Here is a 22,512-nt window from a genome sequence, read left to right on the forward strand (position 1 = left end):
TTTAACTTGCCTTTGTTATCAGCCGTCCCCCTTATTACCTAGCCTAGGCAATAGAGTTCACTGAAAATTATCAAGCAATTGAGTGTCTATATAGTACGATCGAGGAGTACCATTTCCGTTCCACTTCGTAGGTACCTTGTCACAAGCCTCTATGGGGGCTTTCATATTAATTGTCAAAGTGACAGACTGGCAAAGGCCTCATGCTACGAAGTAACACAGAAATCATAATCCTTTACTGTACTTTAAAATGAGGTGACTTTGAAATTTGGAAGTCCATGTGTGGAACGCGGATCCGCGTACGAGGAAAATATAAAAAAATATATAGGTAATCCCGGCACATGCGAATTTCATAAAAAACTCGAAATTCTAATCGAGCATTAAAATGTTATTATATATGTTATTTAAGTGGTTTAGTCTTAATATAAATCCTGTCAATGGAGCACGAGTTTCTGTAAGGTCACCTTATTTACCAGGACACCGATTGTTCAAGGTTATGCTATAGCTGAAATAAAAAAGAAGTTAGTAAAAATAAAATAACATTCAAAATTTATTGATCACTCATTCCACATCACACGCCTTTCAGAAAGGCTTAAATCATCCTTGGGATATTTGCTGTTGTGTTCGGCGTACGACTCGCGTGGTATCCGTAATCCGGCATATATCCTAAGTTCTTATTGTTAAATTTTAAAGTAGCATTTGTGTAAGTATCTATATTATAGTTTTGGTTGAAAACTGATCAAGTGACCACTTACGTCTATATGGTTAATTATTCACATCACAGACAATTTCAATAATTAATCAACGGTCAGCGTGATCTAGCGAAGACTTCTCTTGTCTGTTAGTTTAGCTCCAGTTATCATTGTTCACTATAAAGGTAATATATATATTTAATAACAAAATATTCCTTCCATTGAAACAGCGATCTGACTAGAGAATATTTAACAATGTTTTACTGAACGTTATATATAAGTTATATAACTATATCCAAGTTAATTACTCAATAAATGTAGATATAGGTAATCGTACGTAACGTACGTACCTTTTAGAAATCGCAACAGCCTAGATCTAAATAATAGAATTATGATCAATGTCTTTAATCAAAATATACGAGTATATATATTGTTGAGTAGGTACATAATATATCGCTGAGTATTGTATATTTTATATATTTTGTCTTGTGACTGTATTAGGTACCTATACAGCAGAAGATTGCCTTTTCCTTTTACCTATTTAATGCTTTTAATCGCTTTTAAAAGGATCTGATGGTATAGTTGCTTAATGCCATCGAAAAGACTATAATGTGTATTAATAAAAATAAGAGCCATTCATGGCTTACCTCGCAATACTTATCTGCTCCTGATTGCACCAAAACTTATCCATTTACATATTAAGTACCCACTAAAAATAATTTAAATGGACGATTATTATTATTGTACTTTGTGTAATATTACGGATTTGACTTACTTCTTAATAAGTTTTTTTAAGGGTCCAGAATTAACAATATTTCAAGTTTAGGTGAAGGTAGGGCGGTGGTTTTTCCATGAGTCTTTCAGTTATTACGTTCATGCGCCTCCAGACTTGGAACACCTGATGTGACCTGAATCACCTGACGGTAGGTCTAATGCGAGTAAGTCCAGTAACGTATATTGAACACTTGCTAAATTGGAAATAATATAGTTTTCTTTTGTTGTTTTTTTTTGTAATATAAATGAAAATATTCGTTGTTATTTTGTATACCTAGCCCTGATTTTTGTAGCAAATTACAGACACATCCGATAGAGCTTACACATCATTTACAACCATAAAATATTTATGCCGTACCCACGCTTACAAGTACGGACTCTCAAATCTAAATACGAATGCAAAATATATTATGCTATAAGTACATAATTATTATGTATATTATATCAACGTTATCTTAATTATTCTAATCTATATTGTTAATAACTTCATTTTGTTTATATTATAAAATCTATTTACAACTTTCTCAACACTTACCAAACCTTTGTAATACTTCTAATTTTCTTTACAAAATTTTCCTTTATATCGTAAGTAGTTCAATTGTTTAGCGGTACCACATCTCAATATTTTTATTATAGGTACCTTGATTTTACGATTAACAAAATCCTCGATAAATATGTATAGCTCTATATATAAAATATATAATAATAAATAGGCATAGTATATTTATGGAAGATTTTTCGAGCAACCTTTTATGTCTTCACATTAATTCTAAAGTCAGGGTAAATCCCAATTGTCGAATAGGTTTCGTAAATGTAAGTACTTCTACACTACATGTAATATGCCGCGTGACAAGAGACAAATAATCCTAATCCTATGGGAGTAAAAAATCAGCAAAATACGTGAACAAGTTATCTAAAAAACTGTGTAAGACTATTTAGGTACTCAATAAAATTAAGATATTGTGATTTTATTCGGCTTGGCTTTATATTGTTGCTAACAACACCAATAGGACTGCAGTTACCTATCGTTACTTGTTTAGAACAAATGGGAAGCCCCGACACCGCAGTAGCGCCGCTTGCGTAGACGCTGTCTTTATATATATTCTCATAACATAATCTCTAGTGAGGTCTTCCTTCCACGAAGTTACAACAGCATTTTCACGAATTCTGGAACAAACAATTTTTTTGTAAATCGGTGTTTTTAGCTTTAAAATAGCCACCTACTATAGTGGTTGTAGTCAAGCTGGTAGTTACCCTCGTAGTCGATCCGGCCGTCGTGGTCGATGTCTCCGAGCGCGAGCACCTGGTTGAGTTGCGCGTCCGTGACCGGCTCGCCGATGATCTCGAGCGCGCTCCGTAGCTCGTCTCGCGTTATGTAGCCGTTGTTGTCGCGGTCGAAAACTCTGTAACGAACACGGTATACACTGTTATATAAAATTTCTGAGGTGCTAACAATTACATAAATCGCTTCTTGAAAGCACTATCCGAAAGTATAACTAGATTAAAAACATCATATAACTGCGTGATTTAGGCTTAGAACGCACTGTGATTAATTTTTTGCGGTTTTAGTATAATTTCTTGCGGTTCCAGCCTTGCACGTGCGTGCGCTTATAAAGCACGTTAAACTTTTTGCGGTCCTGAAACCACAAGAAATTAAATCGCAATGCGTTCTAAGCCTTTAGGCTTCGTTTTTTCTGAGTAGTTAGGTAGTTCCGGACAAAGTAAAACTGATACGAGTATGTTATATTATTAAGGTACAGATTAGGTAGGTTTCTAACTTAAAAGCAGCAAGCAGGTCCCTCGTGATTTCCTCTTCGGAATCACCGCCACTATTACTGACGTCCATCCCTTGAACCGCCTGAATTTTTGTCACCCACTGCATAAAGTCGTTCTCATCTATTAGCCCGTTACCTGAAATTAAAAGTATTTTAATAAGCAACAATTACAGCCAGTATCAAATATAGTTACATATAATCATACAGGGCCGGATCTAGGGTAGAGCGAGTGGAGCGGCTGCTCTAGGTGCCGGATGGCAAGGGGGGCGCCAAAATGAGAAAAATGAGGGTGACGCGGGCCCAAAATATTTTGGGTAAAAAGCTTCAACGAAGGGCGCCAAAACCCGATTTCTCTCTACCCTGATCAAGGACTCGGGCCGGCACTGATCATAGAATGGGATAATATCATTCTGAAATAACAACATTCCGAATTCCACCTGCCTTAATTCTCCTAAGGCCCAGCCATAAAATTAGAAATCCATAATTTGCCACTGAAATTTTAACCTATAGGAAATAGAGTTGATTTTGCGTTGTTGGAGAATTGAACGCACTTTGTTAACAATCTTCTATACGAATAGCTCCAGTTTAGTCTATTGGGACCGAAGCAACCTAACACTGAGCATTGCCCGACATGCTCTTGGCCGGTTTTTATTTTATTTTACTTAAAAATGCCATACGCCATACCTAAAAACATGTTACCAAAATGCAAAGATAGCATTTATATTTCATGTAACTGCATAATTTTATGAAATGCCTAATTTATTAGGATACATTTCACCAGTTTTTCCCGTGTAAAAATTAATGGTAATTTAACAAAAGGACGTGTCTTTAAATCTTAATTACGATGGCAGGTCATCATTAAAGTGATGACGTCAGCGCTTTCGTGTTTATTATGTGCTCATTATTACCAATATTTAGCCACTACATTATACCCGGCTATATCATTATGTTTACGTTACGACGCGGTTTGTTGTAACCCGAGGTATTTTCCGTATACTTCTGATACCTTGCCAATGAAAATGAGACACAAATTTAAATTGGTACGTGATACCTACGAAGTGGCAAAACTGACTTATATAGGTAATTAGGTATCACTGGAGAAGTTTTAGAATGTTAAAAGGCACTAACTAGATTCCGTCGGTAGCAGGTTTCGTAGATATTGTTTCAAATCCCAGCCAACAAACTGCTCCGCAGTTTGGCGAAACATTGTATTATGGTGCACATATTGTATTTTTCATGTTATCAATAAAATAAAATAAAATAGAATGGGATGAAATACGAGTAGGAATTATAAACAGATAAATTCTAAATTATTTAAAAGATTCCAAGATATTGCACGTCCGATAATTTTCTATACATTCTTTAGGCATCGTGGGCGCAATAGTATCGGTGATCTAGCCTCGTAAGGCCCCCCCACCAAACAACACTTTCCTATTTTTAATTTGAACCCTGTTGTATAGTACTCTTTTTTTTCTCAACTATGCATGATGAAATTACGGCATTTTATTATTTCCCAACCATATTGGCGATTTTTGAATTTCGATCGCTCGATTTCGTCACTCGAAAATCGGTGGAAAACGGCGATTTTTGTAATACGAGCAATAGAAATTTGGAATCTAGTGGTATTGACTACTCATTTTCAATTCTATTAGTAGAAATTTAAATGCTGGTAGTGGAGATACTATTGAACGAAATACACGAAATCGAGCGGTTGAATTTCAAAAATCGGCCAGCATCTGTTACGTCAATGCAACTCCATCAAGCCAATCGCTCGTATCGTCCATGAACTAATCTCACGTGGACGGTAAATAGCATTAGCATGGTGCGATGCGATGGCGGATAGGGATGGACGTTATTCCCTAAGCGATTCAATTCACCAAAGGCGGCCCAGTATAAGTCAGACCTTTAATCACTTATAATCGCTATAAAACGCACAGGTCAAAATATATAAGAAAGGAGGTTAAGATAAGATGGTTAGTAGATGATAGGGCTGGACGTTATCGCGGTTGCGTGCAAGCGCTGAGGTCACACCATGTCCTGAACCGAGGGCATGGGTTACACCTAATATTGGCTGATATCTATAGCGATTAAATTAATATGTAGAATTCAGTAAATTTTTTGAGTGATCCTAACTTTTAAAATAATTGAAAAATGGAAAAATATCAAACGAAGGGCATTACTGTGATTAATTTGTGTCAAAATTTTTTATGTAATGTTGATACCCGGAGAGGGAAATGGAGACTACGTTTGTATGGAGAAGCAGTCACCACACGGTGCCGTCGTCGTCGACTTTCATCTTAGCGCTTGTTTATTCATTTTTATAATTTCGCCCATTGCCTGTAAGAGCTATAAATTGGCAAATCATTTGGCAAAAGCTCACGTCAAATATAATGAAATAGGGATAAGTATAGGAAGAAAATTTAACTGCTTCTCGTTACGAAAAATAAGAAGCTAGGTACCTTCCCCATTACCTACACTCAAAAAAGTTCAAGAAAGCTTGCGTTAGTTGCGTGACGCCTCATTAGCTGTGGTAGTCGGAACCAAGGAAACGGCGAAGGTCAGAAAGGCACAGTTTGTGAATATTTCATGCAAATTGATAAATAAAATTGAATAACATAAAAATACTTCTGCGTTGTTTTATTATTATTTACTTGGTGAATTACTTATTATGGATGGTTTTCACAGTTTGTAGTTACACATATTGAGGATTCTTAATTCTACCTGATTACTAGTCATATCACATGTTAGCACGTTCTAAAGTTCGCACTAAATCCATATGATTTTTAAGTCTATATAATGTACCGTTACTACGTTTATTTCTCATTTAGAAGTCGAGGAACAATAATATTACTTGGACGTTTTTCCATGCCAACAATAATACGGATGCCCACACGCTTTAATTATAGTCAACGTAAACATATCTTAATTTTAGCAGACGGACGGTTTTGCTGTCAGTACCTATGCGACTGATTCCTTTCAAGTCTTTCAACATTACAAATTACGCTCCATACTGTTACTACGATATTGCTGGCAAGTGCATCACTACAGACAAATCAGTATCTAGGTACTACATATATTATCCATGTTCTTTGGTCCTGGCCACGCCGGTATGGACCTCCAATCATATATTAGTTATTACGAATCTTGCTTTATAATACTACTTACGAATTTCTGAACGGGCATCGAAGCATGTAGGTACCTAAGTACCTGGATTCATTATAAGTACATTACTAGCACAAAGAGCTTAGGCAATTGTTGGTTTCAATTTAATGGCAACAGACTTCTCTAGATGCACGATGCACCCCGTGGACTTATAAATGATGTATGACACATTCACACGTGCTTAAGCTTGGCACGTTCTCAAACTGCAACCATAGGGCATTGCTCAATTTTATACGAACATGCATAACATCTTTGAAACATTCATCAAGAGCGTTTATATTATTAATAAATCTAAAAGTCAAAGTCAAAATATTCTTTATTCAAATAGGCCTAGCAACAAGCATTTTTAAATTATCAAGTTTTATAAATATTACCTTAATCTAAATATCAGAGCAATTTATTGATGCAGATGTGAGATACGTATTATTAACAACGATCACACTTACATTTTCACGAAAAAGTTCACTTTTGCTAAGGCAATCCGTATATTGATATAAATTATAATAATTTAGCACAGCCAATAACACAACTACCCTTCATGTATATTTCGTGACCATAACTGTCAGAACATAAGTAACGTAAACTATTAATAATAATTAGCCACGATTAAATGTGTATTAGTTTGCGTTAATTATTCTATAATAAATTAAAATTAAATGTAGCAAATACATTTGTTAAATTCAATTATTACGCTAACCGGATGTGCGGTAGTCTTAGATGACAATTTTATTATTCCGTCTTAAGCTAATAATAAATTAATCTATTTATTATGAGCCTTCCTAAATTACTATCGGTTTATTTTCATATAAATTGTATTTGCTACATTTGATTATTACGATAACCGGATGTGCCGGAAACATCGTACTTTGTTTCTCCTACCAAGAAGTGGTGGAAGGGGTAAAGCCTGATGTAATATAAGCGGGTGTCTGACAATTGTGAGGACTTCTCGGTTGGAGAGCTAACGACGAGGAACCAAGTTAAGTGTCAATTTTATATTTCTATTATTTGTGATTTTTATGACTTGTTATATCTTTCTGTGTGATTTGCTTTTATTATAGTCTGATGGTATGTACGTTACAATCTTCAATGTGACCTATGATGACCTAATAAGCGTGATTTAAAATGAGTTTTTAGTAATTACTACGTAACGTATATTCCAACTGATTACAGTGTAATATATGATATACCAGCCCTTGCTAGTTTTAGTACTGCTTTAAATTATGTCAAGTATGTACGTTAGGGTATCCAGTACTAATAATAAGCCACCAATATATTGCGCAGCGTACTTACTTGACTAATTTAACAATACAATATTAAGATTTTTGGTAATGGAGCCGATTATGTAAATCGATTATATGTTTAGTAAGTCTACGATATACTTTTACTTATATCCGCTATCACAAATATATTACTTCATAATTAAATAATATTTACACTTTTCATGTTTTCATATTCAAACCTTGTAGATAACTAGGTATCCCTTTAATACATATACATTGAGCAGTAACTAACTGGTCTTAATTAAATACTGCATTACCTTCTTATTGCCTATTTCATTAATTTTAATTAATTAAATAAAGTATATTACTATATCTTTAATCAATAAATCTGACATCAGAAGTGTAGGATGCGACCTTCGTTAACATATTTCATTTATGAATTCCAGAATGTCTACTGAAGCGTCTGCATCAGTAGAGGCCCTCTTAAAAGCGATTCGTGATGCCGTCACCACAACACGGAACAATCTGAAGGATGACGACATTGCGCTGCCGTTATTCGATCCGGAGCGGAGCGACAGCGGAGCCGCCAGCTGGTGTGACAGCATCGAAGCCCTGGCAAAGGAGTTCAACTGGAGTGACATCAAAACTGCAGCTAAAGCCGGTAAGGCTCTTAAAGGGTCTGCCTTAAAATGGTTCGAATCCTGGGAACCATTAGAAGGCCGATCCTGGAGTAATTTTCGTACTGACATTACTAATGCCTATCCTGAAAAGAAAAATTTGTCCGAAAGACTAAGCAGGGCTGTTCTTTACTCTTCTGACTCTGCCGAATCCTATAGTGAATATGCAAGAGAAAAATTGAGATTACTGCGTAATACGAAGATTGCTTTTACTGAAATTCAAATGGTTGAGATAGTTTGCGGTGGTATAAGTGATGTTGATATTAGGATGGCTTCACTGAATAACGGTGTTACTACATCATCTGCCCTCATAGCCCTACTATCAACATACGCGAAAGCCAAGAAAAGAACAACTGATTCCAATAATTTAAAGGATGTCAGTGGCCAGGGACCCAGTGGAACTAAGCGATCTAGATTTAATAGCGAGAAGAAATGCTTCACTTGCAATAAGATCGGTCATGTTCAGACTGAATGTTTTAAAAACAAAACAGTGCAAGTAGCCAGCCAAGCTCCACAGACTCCCAGGCCTACAGACTTTCGCTCAAAAATTTGTACATACTGTAAAAAACTCGGGCATACTGAGGCAGTTTGTTTTCACAAGCAACGTGCTGAATCTAATAATTCTTCTGTGACCACGGTAACTCCAGCAAAAGAAGTCAATTTTTTAGGGAAGCTGAACTAAACCTTACGCGATGCTTTATTAATGATCATATGTTACATTGTTTGATTGATACGGGAGCAGCAGTAAGCTTAATAAAAGAGTCCGTTGCAAGAAAATTAGGGTGTCATTTCAGACCAGTATCCGTATACCTTAATGGTGTAGGTCACAACCGGATACATATTTTTGCAATTATTAGCGTATTCGTTAAATTCGATGATGTTTGCCTAGAACTTGACATTCATGTTGCCAGAGATTACGACGTTAATCACGACCTTTTAATAGGTAGAAACTCTGTTAAGTACCCTGATATAAAAATTGAATCAGATTGTTTTGGTTCTCGGATAATTAGAAAATCGGTTTCAAACAAAACTGAAGTAAATTTAATTAATTTAGCATCAGACTTATGCGATCTATCATCAAAGATAGATCATTTAGATGACAAGTTACAGGAGGAAATCAAAAACATCTTTCAAAAATACCCTTCAGTTTTGGCTGAAACTGGTAATGTTCAAACGGGTGAATTAAATTTGCGTATGAAAAATAACAATGTAGTCTATTATCGTCCGTATCGATTGGCTCCAATAGAGAGGGAGAAAGTGGATCAAATAATTCGCGAGCTTCTAGATAAAAACATAATTCGAGAAAGTGAGTCTCCTTTTGCCAGTCCTGTTATTTTGGTCAAGAAAAAGGACGGTAGTGACCGATTGTGTATTGATTATCGGGCATTAAACAAAAATTTGGAAAAAGACAGATACCCCCTCCCTCTTATTGAAGACCAAATCGACAGGTTAGGTAAGGCAAAATATTACATTTCCATTGACATGAAAAATGGTTTCCACCAAATACCGGTCGCAGCAGAATCTACAAAGTATACGGCCTTTGTAACACCTAGCGGCCATTACGAATTTTTAAAAATGCCTTTCGGTATTTGCAATGGGCCCTCTGTGTTCCAAAGAGCTATTTCAAAAGCGGTTCAGCACCTGAAATTTCTCTTGGTTTATATGGACGACATTCTCATTCCTTTTGAAACCATAAACGAGGGTTTAAAATACTTAGATGAGACAATTAAGGCCCTTAGTAGTGCAGGCTTTACAATAAATCTAAAAAAATGCAAATTCTTTGTCGACAATATAGAGTATTTGGGTAGACATATATCGCATGAAGGTGTAAGACCTAGTGAGACTAAAGTATCAGCATTAGTTAATTCTCCAGCCCCTCGTAACGTTAAACAAGTACGACAGTTAATGGGTTTAGCAAGTTATTTTCGCAAGTTTATACCGAACTTTGCTGCACGAACGGCTTGCATTACAAAACTTACCAAAGCTAACCAAAAATGGGAATGGGGACTTGAACAGGATGAGGCGAGGAATTACGTAATAAAACACTTGTCCACCAAACCTCTCTTAACTGTATTTGACCCTAAGTTGCCTACAGAACTTTACACTGATGCCAGTTCCATAGGTTATGGAGCTATACTAGTTCAGAAAGTCAATAATAACAAAAATGTGGTTGCTTACTTCAGTAAAAGAACAACACCGACAGAATCTAAGTATTGCTCATACGATTTAGAGACTTTGGCAATTTTTAATGCACTGAAACATTTTCGGGTCTATCTTCTGGGTATTAGGTTCCAAATCTTTACAGATTGTAATTCTATCAAATCCACTATGAATAAGAAGGATCTTTCACCTCGTGTCGCACGTTGGTGGACATTTATGCAAGATTTCGACTTTGAAATAGTGTACAAAAAGGGCAAATATATCGGTCATGTCGATTTTCTTAGCCGCAATCCTGTTCAAACGCCTATTTCTGATGACCAAAAAGTTGTATCTGCATGTAAATCCTCTTCAGATACCAAGTCGTCGCACTGTGATGCTTCGAATGTGGTGCTTAATATAAATTTGGTCGAGGAGCCGGAATCTTGGTTACATACTGCTCAACAAAATGATCCTGAAACTCAAAATTTAATAGGTCGGGTTTTAGCTGGTGATCTCGATGAAAATAGATATTTGCTGCGTGACAACTTACTATATTATAGCGTCCAACCTGGTGAGCCTAAATTATACATACCAAAATCATGCCGATTCAATGTCTTGAAATGGTTTCATAATGACAATTGCCATGTTGGGTTTGAAAAGACCATAGGAAAGCTTCGTGAACATTTCTGGTTCCCTCATATGGCAGTATTTGTAAAGAAATATCTTAAACACTGTTTAACATGCGTAGAACGTAAGGGCACCTCTGGTCCAAAACAGGGTTTTTTACACCCCATTGAAAAAATTCCTATCCCGTTCCACACTGTCCACTTGGACTGTACAGGACCTTTTACGCGAACTGATGAAGGCTTTAGGTATATTCTCCTTTTAATAGATGGATTTACAAAATTTTGTCTATTAAAACCCCTCAAAAGTCTGAAGTCCCAGGATTTAGTGCCACTAATTCGGGATATTATCACCACAATTCGAGCTCCTTCTAAGATAATCACTGATCAAGGCACAAATTTTAGCTCCCATCAAATTAGATCTCTGTTTCACGAACTACATATTGAGCATCACATGGTGGCGACTGGCACACCGAGAGGAAATGGCCAGATAGAACGATATGTAGCGACCGTTATAAACATGCTAAATACTACTTGCAATGGATCGTCAGATTGGCCAAGCGGGTTATGGAAAGTACAACAATCTGTTAATACTACCATCCAAAAGTCTACGGGTTTTACTCCTATTCGTTTACTAATAGGTTGTAATGCAAATATCCCTAGTATTCAGGCCCGTTTAGATGAAATAAACGTTCCAGATTTGAATACAAATGTCAGGGCAGATCGCGAGCTAGCTTATCAACGTTTATTGTTAGAAGCTGAAAAATTCAAAAACCATTTCGATTCTACTAGGCGAGATAATAAAGTCTTTCAAGTCGGCGATATAGTTTACGTAAACCAGGACCATAGGCGTCTCGATAAATTAAGTCCTAGGTTTAAAGGTCCATACGAAATCATTGGTTTAATGCCGCATGATAGATATTCTCTGAGAGGGCTAGGTAACTTACGAAATATGATAGTCGCTAAAGATAAACTAAGGCAATGGCCGGGGGAATTGTTGGATGAGAACGCTGCTAATAGTGATCCCGAACAAAATTAGTACCTATTTGATTAATATTCGAATAAAGGATCATACAATGTAATCATTTAATATTTGTCATTAATATTAGCACGTATTATAATTTAAATACACGTGATTATGCTTAATAAAATCTATTTCATGAGTATAATTGATTTAGAATTTTAATCCTCTTTCTATTATACCTATGTTTGTTGATGATATGATTATAAATGAAATTCCGCACGTGGGTCATACACATTTCATTGCATGCTAAGATCATTGATCGATTGTGAACTTCTTGTGGACATCACAAAATTAGTAAGATCAAACGCTAATTTACAGGCCGGATACATTTTTTTTTTGCTTAGTAATTGAGACTCAAATAATTTTATTGTATTTTTCCCAAACAGACCTTCATTTTGAAATATGTTTGACCCATTTAAAAATGATAACGGATTAATTATTGCTACCGAGGCTCACTTGATGTGATAAGTGAAACAGTAGCAATGAAACTGTGAATAGGAGAATTGCTGCCGAGCCTGCGTGCCCTCACTTGATGTTATAAGTGAAAAAGTAGCAATATAGGGACATGCTGCAGAGCCTATGAGCCCCACTTGATGTTATAAGTGGACCAGTAGCCAACCTAGGGTGATATATGCTACCGAGGCTCACTTGATGTAATAAGTGAAACAGTAGCATTATGATTGTAAATAGGATAATTGCTGCCGAGCCTGCGCGTTCTCACATGATGTATGTGAAAAAGTAGCAATATAGGGATTTGCTGCAGAGCCTGCGAGCCTCACTTGATGTAATAAGTGAAATGGCAGCCGTAAAAAAAAAAAAAAAAGATTGTAATGTATGTACTCAGCTTATATGATTACAGAAATAAGGTACTTCGAGAACGAAGTACCTGTCAGTATGGCCGTGTGAGATACGTATTATTAACAACGATCACACTTACATTTTCACGAAAAAGTTCACTTTTGCTAAGGCAATCCGTATATTGATATAAATTATAATAATTTAGCACAGCCAATAACACAACTACCCTTCATGTATATTTCGTGACCATAACTGTCAGAACATAAGTAACGTAAACTATTAATAATAATTAGCCACGATTAAATGTGTATTAGTTTGCGTTAATTATTCTATAATAAATTAAAATTAAATGTAGCAAATACATTTGTTAAATTCAATTATTACGCTAACCGGATGTGCGGTAGTCTTAGATGACAATTTTATTATTCCGTCTTAAGCTAATAATAAATTAATCTATTTATTATGAGCCTTCCTAAATTACTATCGGTTTATTTTCATATAAATTGTATTTGCTACATTTGATTATTACGATAACCGGATGTGCCGGAAACATCGTACTTTGTTTCTCCTACCAAGAAGTGGTGGAAGGGGTAAAGCCTGATGTAATATAAGCGGGTGTCTGACAATTGTGAGGACTTCTCGGTTGGAGAGCTAACGACGAGGAACCAAGTTAAGTGTCAATTTTATATTTCTATTATTTGTGATTTTTATGACTTGTTATATCTTTCTGTGTGATTTGCTTTTATTATAGTCTGATGGTATGTACGTTACAATCTTCAATGTGACCTATGATGACCTAATAAGCGTGATTTAAAATGAGTTTTTAGTAATTACTACGTAACGTATATTCCAACTGATTACAGTGTAATATATGATATACCAGCCCTTGCTAGTTTTAGTACTGCTTTAAATTATGTCAAGTATGTACGTTAGGGTATCCAGTACTAATAATAAGCCACCAATATATTGCGCAGCGTACTTACTTGACTAATTTAACAATACAATATTAAGATTTTTGGTAATGGAGCCGATTATGTAAATCGATTATATGTTTAGTAAGTCTACGATATACTTTTACTTATATCCGCTATCACAAATATATTACTTCATAATTAAATAATATTTACACTTTTCATGTTTTCATATTCAAACCTTGTAGATAACTAGGTATCCCTTTAATACATATACATTGAGCAGTAACTAACTGGTCTTAATTAAATACTGCATTACCTTCTTATTGCCTATTTCATTAATTTTAATTAATTAAATAAAGTATATTACTATATCTTTAATCAATAAATCTGACACAGACGATGTAGTTATTGTTCTTTAAAACATTGAATTATTATAGATATGTCAAACTTAATAATAAGAATTTCACAAAAGGATCGGCAAACACCAAAATTGTATAAAAAAATACTAGTCTAGAAACTTTGTAGAATAAAAATCTAAATATCAAAAAATACGGATGACCTAATATAAGTATATTCATTGAATTATCAATTTCATCATTATTAACATAATTATAAATAATTAATTATTTTCAATCACACTTAACCCTACGGTGTTTCATCATTCATGTAGTCTTGATATGTATGTATGTATGTATGTATGTAAACACTTTATTGTACATAAGACAGATATGCTTTAGAGATCAGCTTACGTTTTACATAATTTTTAAATTCTCTCACTACCACGTCAATTTCGATCTTTTCATCGCCTTGTTGTCAATTTGTCAGGTTTTAAGAACGATTTTTTTGGCACAAAACGCTCGTAAGAGTAAGGTGTTAATTTAACAGTAGGTAGGTAATTTCGCTAGATACCTACCAATACATATTTTTTACCACGACATTCATTGAAGAGTTGTAAAGCTGCAATCTTGACTAAACGGCTTAAGTAACTGTTACAAAACATTAAAGGCACTGGGCGTAGGTGCTTACTTTGTCCTGTAAACAAACTCCTCAATTTTTTATCATAACCCCCGTCCCGTCCCGTAATTAAGGCTGTATGGGTGAACTGCCAATCTAAAGCTGAGTCTAAAGTTAACGACGTCGCCGCCTGTTTGTTTTTACGGCTGGGCTCTTATTTATTTTGGCTCGGGTTTTGATTCGTAACACTAACAATCAATTTTGACGTAATTGTCTCAATTTACACCACACCATTTGTTCGTTGGTTTGTGACAATGACAATCGTTATCTCAATTAGCGGCGAGGTTAAACCGTTGAGTTACGTTAGGTATTTGGGGACATCCTTCCTGACTGAATACAAGTGTCTGGTCACACCTACGTAGCGCAGTACAACGTAGGTAAATACATTCGCTCACACATCGTGCTGTTCGTCTTTATTATAATCGACGAATGCATTTCACATTTGATGAAATATTCCATATTGATATTTTTCTTTTCCCCCAAATGCATGAAACAACTTATCAGTTTATCTTTTACCACAACACAATATGATATGGGAATAAACATTAGTCACACGAACCTAGTAGATATAGGTATGTTACGTAGGTAAATGTCTATGCCAAGTTATATGTAATTTAAGCATGTCGGTTTAAAATGAGAGAGTAACTTCGATTGTACGGGAGAGGCTTTTTGGGAGCGGGTTCGTGTGACTTTTAACTTTCTGTAAAAAAACACATTTTACTTGACTTAGAACTTGCATTGTTTTGAAATTAGCTGTAGCGGCATATTACTTAATTGATGAAGAGATTCAGTCGACCACGAACTGTTTTAGTCTTGATATATACCTACCCTAGTTCACACTCGTACTGATTACGCGGAAAATTTGGTTTCGTTGTAATTAATTTTTTTTATGATGATTTATGATGAGTTTCCGAAATTATTCCATGTAATAAAATATCGTTATCATAAAATCTCGCGTTTAGGAAAACATTCGGCTCATCAGTATTAAATTAAGTAGACAATATGTTGGTAGCTACTGACCCGTCCGACTGGCGTCCGTGATGAGTTCCCCGATAAGGTCGTCGCTGACCTCGATGCCGAGGTTCCGCAGCATGAACTGCAGCTCCTCGGGCGTCACGTGCCCGTCGCTGTCGCGGTCCAGCAGCCCGAACGCTGTGCGGAGATCTGGAAGTTATACCATTGTTAACATTTTCATGTTAGGTAAAAGGTTTGGTTGATTTACTTAAATACGATGGTATGATCCATTACATTACTGAGTGTGTTGGGTTGGTCCGGCTCACGTCTCATGAATCATCAGTAATAAGGAGTTCTTGTAAACTTTTCACAACTATATATATGCAAGATGGGCTTTACCTAAGTTTTTGCCTTTTAGGGTTCCGTACCTCAAAAGGAAAAAACGGAACCCTTATAATAATAATAAATAATAATAATAAATTATTTATTTGGCAGGCAAGAAACCCAATTTTTACAATTTACAAAAAAAAAAAAAAAAATACAGTGCAAAATACTAAAACTTACAACCTAAAACAATGAAATAAAACATTTACAAACTTATGGTCTAAAGATGGCCGTTCTCGGACCGGTGCAGTTTACGCCAATGTTTGTTAAATTCGTCACTGTAGTCTTTAGCTACCAGTGACAGAATTTCATTGTTAGAGGCTAGCAGTCTCGCCCGGAAGGCAGCCGACCTGGCTCTCAGAATGGCGAAAAAGTCAGGGACTCTCGCGTCCGCAAACATGCCCTTCGCACTGCAGAAACGCGGTAGTTTCAACAGAATACGAAAGGCGTTGTTGTACTGTACCCTCAGCGCGTTGAAGGAGTGCCTGGTGTACCTGTTCCAAAGCTGACAAGTATAAGAACATTGGCAAAAGGCTTTGAACAGGGTCACCTTTACCTCACTCGAACAACGCGCAAACCGTCTAGCCAACATGTTGCACCGAACCGCGAGAGCCCTGCGCTCCCTCTCCATATCGGCGTCATCTTTCAAGTACTCGCTCAGGATGTGTCCCAAGTACTTGAAGCTCGTTACAACCCGAATTGGCGCACCACTCATACACACCGTAGGTATCACCTCCGGACCCTTCCCTGACCTAAAAACGAGCATTTCGGTCTTAAGCACGTTATATTTTAGGCCATGCGTACTGGCATAGTGTTCGCAGATTTTAAGCAGCTTTACAAGACCATTTATCGAGGGGCTAAGAAGCACCATATCGTCTGCGTAGCTCAGATTGTTAACACATACGTTACCAATGTGGCAACCGACGTTAGAGCTTCTCAGCTCCCCGATAAGGTCGTTGACATATAGGTTGAATAGGTCCGGAGATGTCAACCCACCTTGGCGCACTCCACAGTCTAGCCTGTAGTCGTTAGACTGTGCGTCACCCCATTTTACATTGTTAGTTTGGTTCTCGTACCAGAACCTCAACAGACCTACAACCTCGGGAGGTGTTCCAGACGTGAAAAGCTTTTTCCACAGCAAATCATAGTTGACTAAGTCAAAAGCGCGTCTGAGGTCTAAAAAGCACGCGTACACTGACGTCTCTCTTTTAACATAGTGATTCACTGTGTACTTCAGACCTAATATTGCAGAATCCGTTGAAAGTCCTGGACGAAAACCAAACTGCGCCTGATCAATTTTAAGATTCCTAGTCAATTCGGGTTGTAATAGCCTCTCGAGCACTTTGCCGATTATCGTAGCCAGAGAGATAGGCCTGTAATTGTTAAGACTAGACAGGTCGCCGGTTTTATTCTTAACAATAGGAACAACTATTGTTTTCATCATGTCAGGAGGAAGATAACAGTGGGCTAGGCAAGCATTGAAAAAATCAGCTAGGACACGCATGTTATAGGATCACTCGTGCGTCTGTCTGTCTGTCTGTCCGTCTGTCACAGCCTATTTTCTCGGAAACTACTGGACCAATTAAGTTGAAATTTGGTACACATATGTGTTTGTGACCCAAAGATGGACATGTAACGTAAACAAATTAATTTTAAACACGGGGGCCACTTTTGGGGGGTAAATGAGAAAATTAAAAAATAAAGTTTGTCAAACTATATCGTGTTACATATCAAATGAAAGAGCTCATTGTGCGAATATTCTTTATAATTTTAAGATGAACAGTTTAGAAGTTATTCAAGAAAATAGGCAAAAAATGACCATTCCCCCCTTTATCTCCGAAACTACTGGGTCAAAAATTTTGAAAAAAATACACAAAATAGATCTTTACCTATAGATCACCGGAAAACCTATTAGAAATGTGCATTCAAGCGTGAGTCGGACTTAATTACTTAGTATTTGATCCGACCCCTACGGCTTTTTTAGACATTTCACATAAAAAATACATTGTTTAAATTGTGTAATGTACGGAACCCTTGAAACGCGAGTCCAACTCGCACTTGGCCGGTTTTTTAATGTCAAGCTTCATCTTGGAGAGCGCTAATACATTCAGTGATATATGATGGTCACAACTATCAGACATCCAAGGTAAACTTGGCAAAATAAAATTAGTGTTGATTATGGGCCGTATAAAATACCAGAGACAGGTACAAATATCGTTAGTTGTTTCTTCCTGGACGATAACTCTTAAACTAACTAAGGGATGATATTACGATGCATTGTCAACGCCAGCTGTTGATCCATTGGTGAATTGAGAAACGGTAACGTGTATGAGTAGGTATACGTAGAAGAAATAAACATTCTGATTTAGAATTTATCCAATTACAGATAAGAATTTATCATTCAGAGACAAGCCAGCTGACTAATAAAGTGGTGACTATTACCCACAGGTTTAGTCACTTTATTTTCGAAGTTGTACTTCACACGACCGTATCGAATTTAACCGTAGCATTGCTTACTATTTCATAGAAGTTTTCAGTATCGAAGCTGCCTCAAATTTCAGAGACAAAGGCCAAGGCTAAGACATCGAGAGCACGTCCTTGCGACCTAATCTTCGCTATTGATCATAGTTAGGGCGGGAATTCAAAAAGAGAGCAGATCAGAACCTACTCTTTTTTACGATTATTATGATTCGAAATAGGATTACTATGTTATTTAAGTAAATTTATATAGAAATGCTTTGGTAAGATTTGTTACTTTGATAAAATAGAACATGCAGTATACGTAAAAATATTTTTTTCTTACACTTTTAATACCTATGGTAACGAAGAAAATTTGGAGGATTATTAATATTTTACTGATACCTTTAAAATTTCTACCAATGTCCTATTATTCGTCTTTTATGTTTTCGGCGTGTTTATGTAAGATACTGCAATTGGTTTCAACAGAATTAACAAATAAATTAAAACAAATTAATAGGTAAACACATTAAAACTATGTTTCTCCCATTTATTTTTTAACAGACCGAAATATCATACGTCAAATTTAAGCAGCTCTATGACTTGTTTATAGTAAAATGTTGCCAATGTTGATCTGATGTGAAGTACTTTTTTAGGATTTGTTTACAATTCATTATTGATGCCACGTCCATTATATATATAGGTATTAGTTGCAACATTTTCGTTATTGCGTCCATTTGGCTCCGACAACAAGCGCCGAGCTGTAAACAACGCCTCGCCCAACCATACAATACAATGTACACGAGTTGTAACTGTGGGAGGTTAACTTGCGAATGGCGGCTGGTACTATGCGATGCGACACAAACAATCGAACAAAATATGTTTCCCTTTTATACTCTCCATTATTGAACTAGAGAATTGAGTAGGTACTAGGTACACTTTAGTTGCAATGCTATTGAAAGTGTTTATTTGGACGACGTGTGTATCTGAAAGTTTATTTGTTTTGTTTGTTTTGCATAGAACGTAGGTATTACCTACTTGTTGATAGAATCCGTACAAACGTTAGCTTATAAAGGTTTGTGATGAGGCAGCATTGATTTCATATTAGCCCTGACGAAGTAACCCTGAATATTACATACGAGTGTATAAAGTACGTCGTAATCCGTGGACGTAATACTGCATTTACGCTCACACTGTTTTGCTAGGACTTCAGTAGTAGATACACAAATTCGCACTGGCACTTACAGAAATCGTTGTCTTTCTTTTGACTGGTCATTATTGCATAATTTCCTTGTTACTGTGACGGGACTCGCGTTTAACGCAAGAACATCGGAACTGTGTGATGCTGATGAGATTCTTATCATCTATGCAAAGTATCTCAAGGTGCTCGGTGGAAATGGCCCGCCATCAGTCCGCCGTCATATAACATGTCGCTATATTGACAAAAGATTGCTTTATCTTTCTCTTATCTTCGTAATAAAGTTCGCGCTCTAAACTAATTACCTAATGAGTTTCGTTGTCATTCTCTTGGATTACTACAAAAATATCTGGGTGGCTAAGAAAACTCGGTAAATTTAATTTTCCTATAAAATATCATTCTAAATGTCATCGCCCATTCGAAATTTTATCGCCGATTCTAAGTTTTTAAACTAAAAAGCTTAAAAAAGTTGAGAATATAATTGCTTTCTTTTTTTAAACTACGAGTGCGGTGCACATTATAAAATAGTTAAAATATTTGACGGTCACGGCTCGGCTCGCGCTCGTCGCTCGTCGCGCCGCATCTCGGTCAAAGAGAATTCCAACAGTTGCCAAATGTTCGACCGTGCGGCTCCCGTGTATAATGAATAGCCAGTTAAAACGTTAGTATGTTATTATAAACTAACATAATATCCCGCGAGTGTCCAAAATACCGGTCGCGGGAAATCGCAATCATCTTGGAACGACTCTACATTTTTTTGGTGTCTGAATAAATTATTGCAAAATGAAAACGATTCTTTTGCTTATAGAATTCCGGCTTCATGAGTCAAATGTTGATAATTGGAATCGGGAATCTCGGATTGTAGTAATATTCTTCATTATATTTAATGCATTTCGTAGAGCTTTGACAAAAAATCAGCCCACTCAAGAACCATAGGTAATAACGAGATTAATCATGTGGTATAAATAAGTGACTGTACATAAACTTACAGAGGTAAATCAAGAGCAAAGATGAGATCATTTTTAATTTCGTCTAACATTCGCAATGCATACGGACATTGCAACGCTCTCTATAAGCTATAAGCTCTCTAAAACGTAAAAATATACATCGACCAGATAGGTAGGTACCCAAAATAAATACGGGCTACTTGTATCTTTTTACATGAATGTTTATACTGTCATTCTATGAGCGTCCCAAAAGAGCCTGAAATTGAGTAGAATACAAGGTTCATTGGGGTTGCAGGTGTTAATTTAAATACCGTAATAAACGCAAGCTTAGTCCAGGGAGATTGCTCGAAGTATGCAGCAAGTTGGATTATATTGTTCACTGACCCTTACACAAGGCTAGCTCTGCTCTGGTGGTGGTTTTAAAATAAAATCTGACAAGAATTATTTCAGAAGTTTAAAGGCTCTTTGTCACAGACGCTGAGGTTTGGGACATACGTATACGTACGTATAAATAAAGAATACGCGAGTATAGGCCAGGCAACGAATGCTCAAAAAAAGTTATAGAGGGAAATGCTTGGAACACAATTTTTGACTTCGTAACTTTGGACTAGTTAGGAGGTGAACATATCAAAAGTGCCCGGCCGTAGCCCTTGAGCCGGGGGGTAAGGGGGGATTTGAAGGTACCATTTTTCAGTTTTTCGATTATATCTCGGAAACTATTCGTCAAACTTTAAACGGTGAAAAATAGAGATACTACTTACCGAGAATCCGGCATAGGCTGCGTTCATAATTGTAATTTTCGTAAACGCTTTTTGATTAATTAAATAAAAATATTAAGTACATTTAGTTTTAGACTTAGGTAGATTAATTACTAGAGCACGCAACACTGTAAACTAAATCTTGCTACTGTTTATCTTTTTTGTGTAGAAATGACATCTCACCTCCCTAGCAATAAATTGTAACTAAATCGTCTTATCTTTCTGTGCACACATGTTTAGAGTTATAGTCTAGATCTGAACTGTATGCTAATACTGTAAATTTCTGCAATTGTCTGTAACTTGTTTTGTGAGCCAAATAAAATAAAAAATACTAAAAATAAGTGATACCTCTTTTTGTTGGTGTCTCTATTTTACACCGTTTTCAGTTTGTCGAGTAGGTAGTAGTAGTAGAGTAGAACTGTACTTTTTTTTTTAATTCAGCTGACTTATTTAGTCGAAGAATGTTACTTGTTTCTTTATCTATGTACCTTTTGTATAATTTGTTTGCTAATATCTCTTATTATGTAGATTTCGGTTTTAACTAAATCAAAAACTATTGCAATAAGTACCTAATTGATTAGATAGGACACAACATACTCGTACTACAAAGTTATACACTGTGTCAACGAAGCGCCGCCAGTAATTTCACTAATTGTATTCCGCCAGGCTAACGAGTAAGTAAACATCAACACTACTTAAACTTATTCGCCATAAGTCCGGAGACCTTTACGAACACCATAATGAAATGTTTGGCTTCACCACCATGGTGTTGGTTTCCGTTATGAGTGTTATGACATTTTCCTTTCATTGTCATGCTTTTAAAATGCTTCCTGGTTAGAGGAATATTTTATTGCCGTCAACTGCGAGTTTTTAAATCACGCTAATCTTAGTATTCACTCAAACAATATTCTACATATTTTCCCGGGTATTGAGTTTTGAATCGAACTAGAGGGTAATACCTCCAGTAAATAAACACTTAAGCAATTTTCCAATTTTTAAAAATCA

General features: G+C 36.2%; 1 protein-coding gene across 6 annotated transcripts in view; it reads right to left on the bottom strand.

Moving 5' to 3' along the window:
- Positions 1 to 2,561: 2,561 nt before the first annotated feature.
- LOC134746093 (calcium-binding protein E63-1) overlaps positions 2,562 to 22,512 on the bottom strand; it is a 39,167-nt gene continuing 19,216 nt past the window's right edge. For 5 of the 6 annotated variants that reach the window (XM_063680340.1, XM_063680338.1, XM_063680341.1 and 2 more), the window contains 4 exons: positions 15,830 to 15,973; positions 3,242 to 3,374; positions 2,718 to 2,866; positions 2,562 to 2,630 (listed from right to left, as the gene is read on the bottom strand). In XM_063680340.1, coding sequence (XP_063536410.1) covers positions 2,608 to 2,630; positions 2,718 to 2,866; positions 3,242 to 3,374; positions 15,830 to 15,973 — 449 coding nt within the window. In that variant the 3' untranslated portion in view covers positions 2,562 to 2,607. Of the gene's footprint in view, positions 2,631 to 2,717; positions 2,867 to 3,241; positions 3,375 to 15,829; positions 15,974 to 19,849; positions 20,002 to 22,512 lie in introns of those variants that run through there. The other variant, XM_063680344.1, reaches the window with a different exon arrangement.

Source organism: Cydia strobilella, chromosome 12 (assembly GCF_947568885.1).
Source record: "Cydia strobilella chromosome 12, ilCydStro3.1, whole genome shotgun sequence".
Taxonomy (NCBI): Eukaryota; Metazoa; Arthropoda; class Insecta; order Lepidoptera; family Tortricidae; genus Cydia; species Cydia strobilella.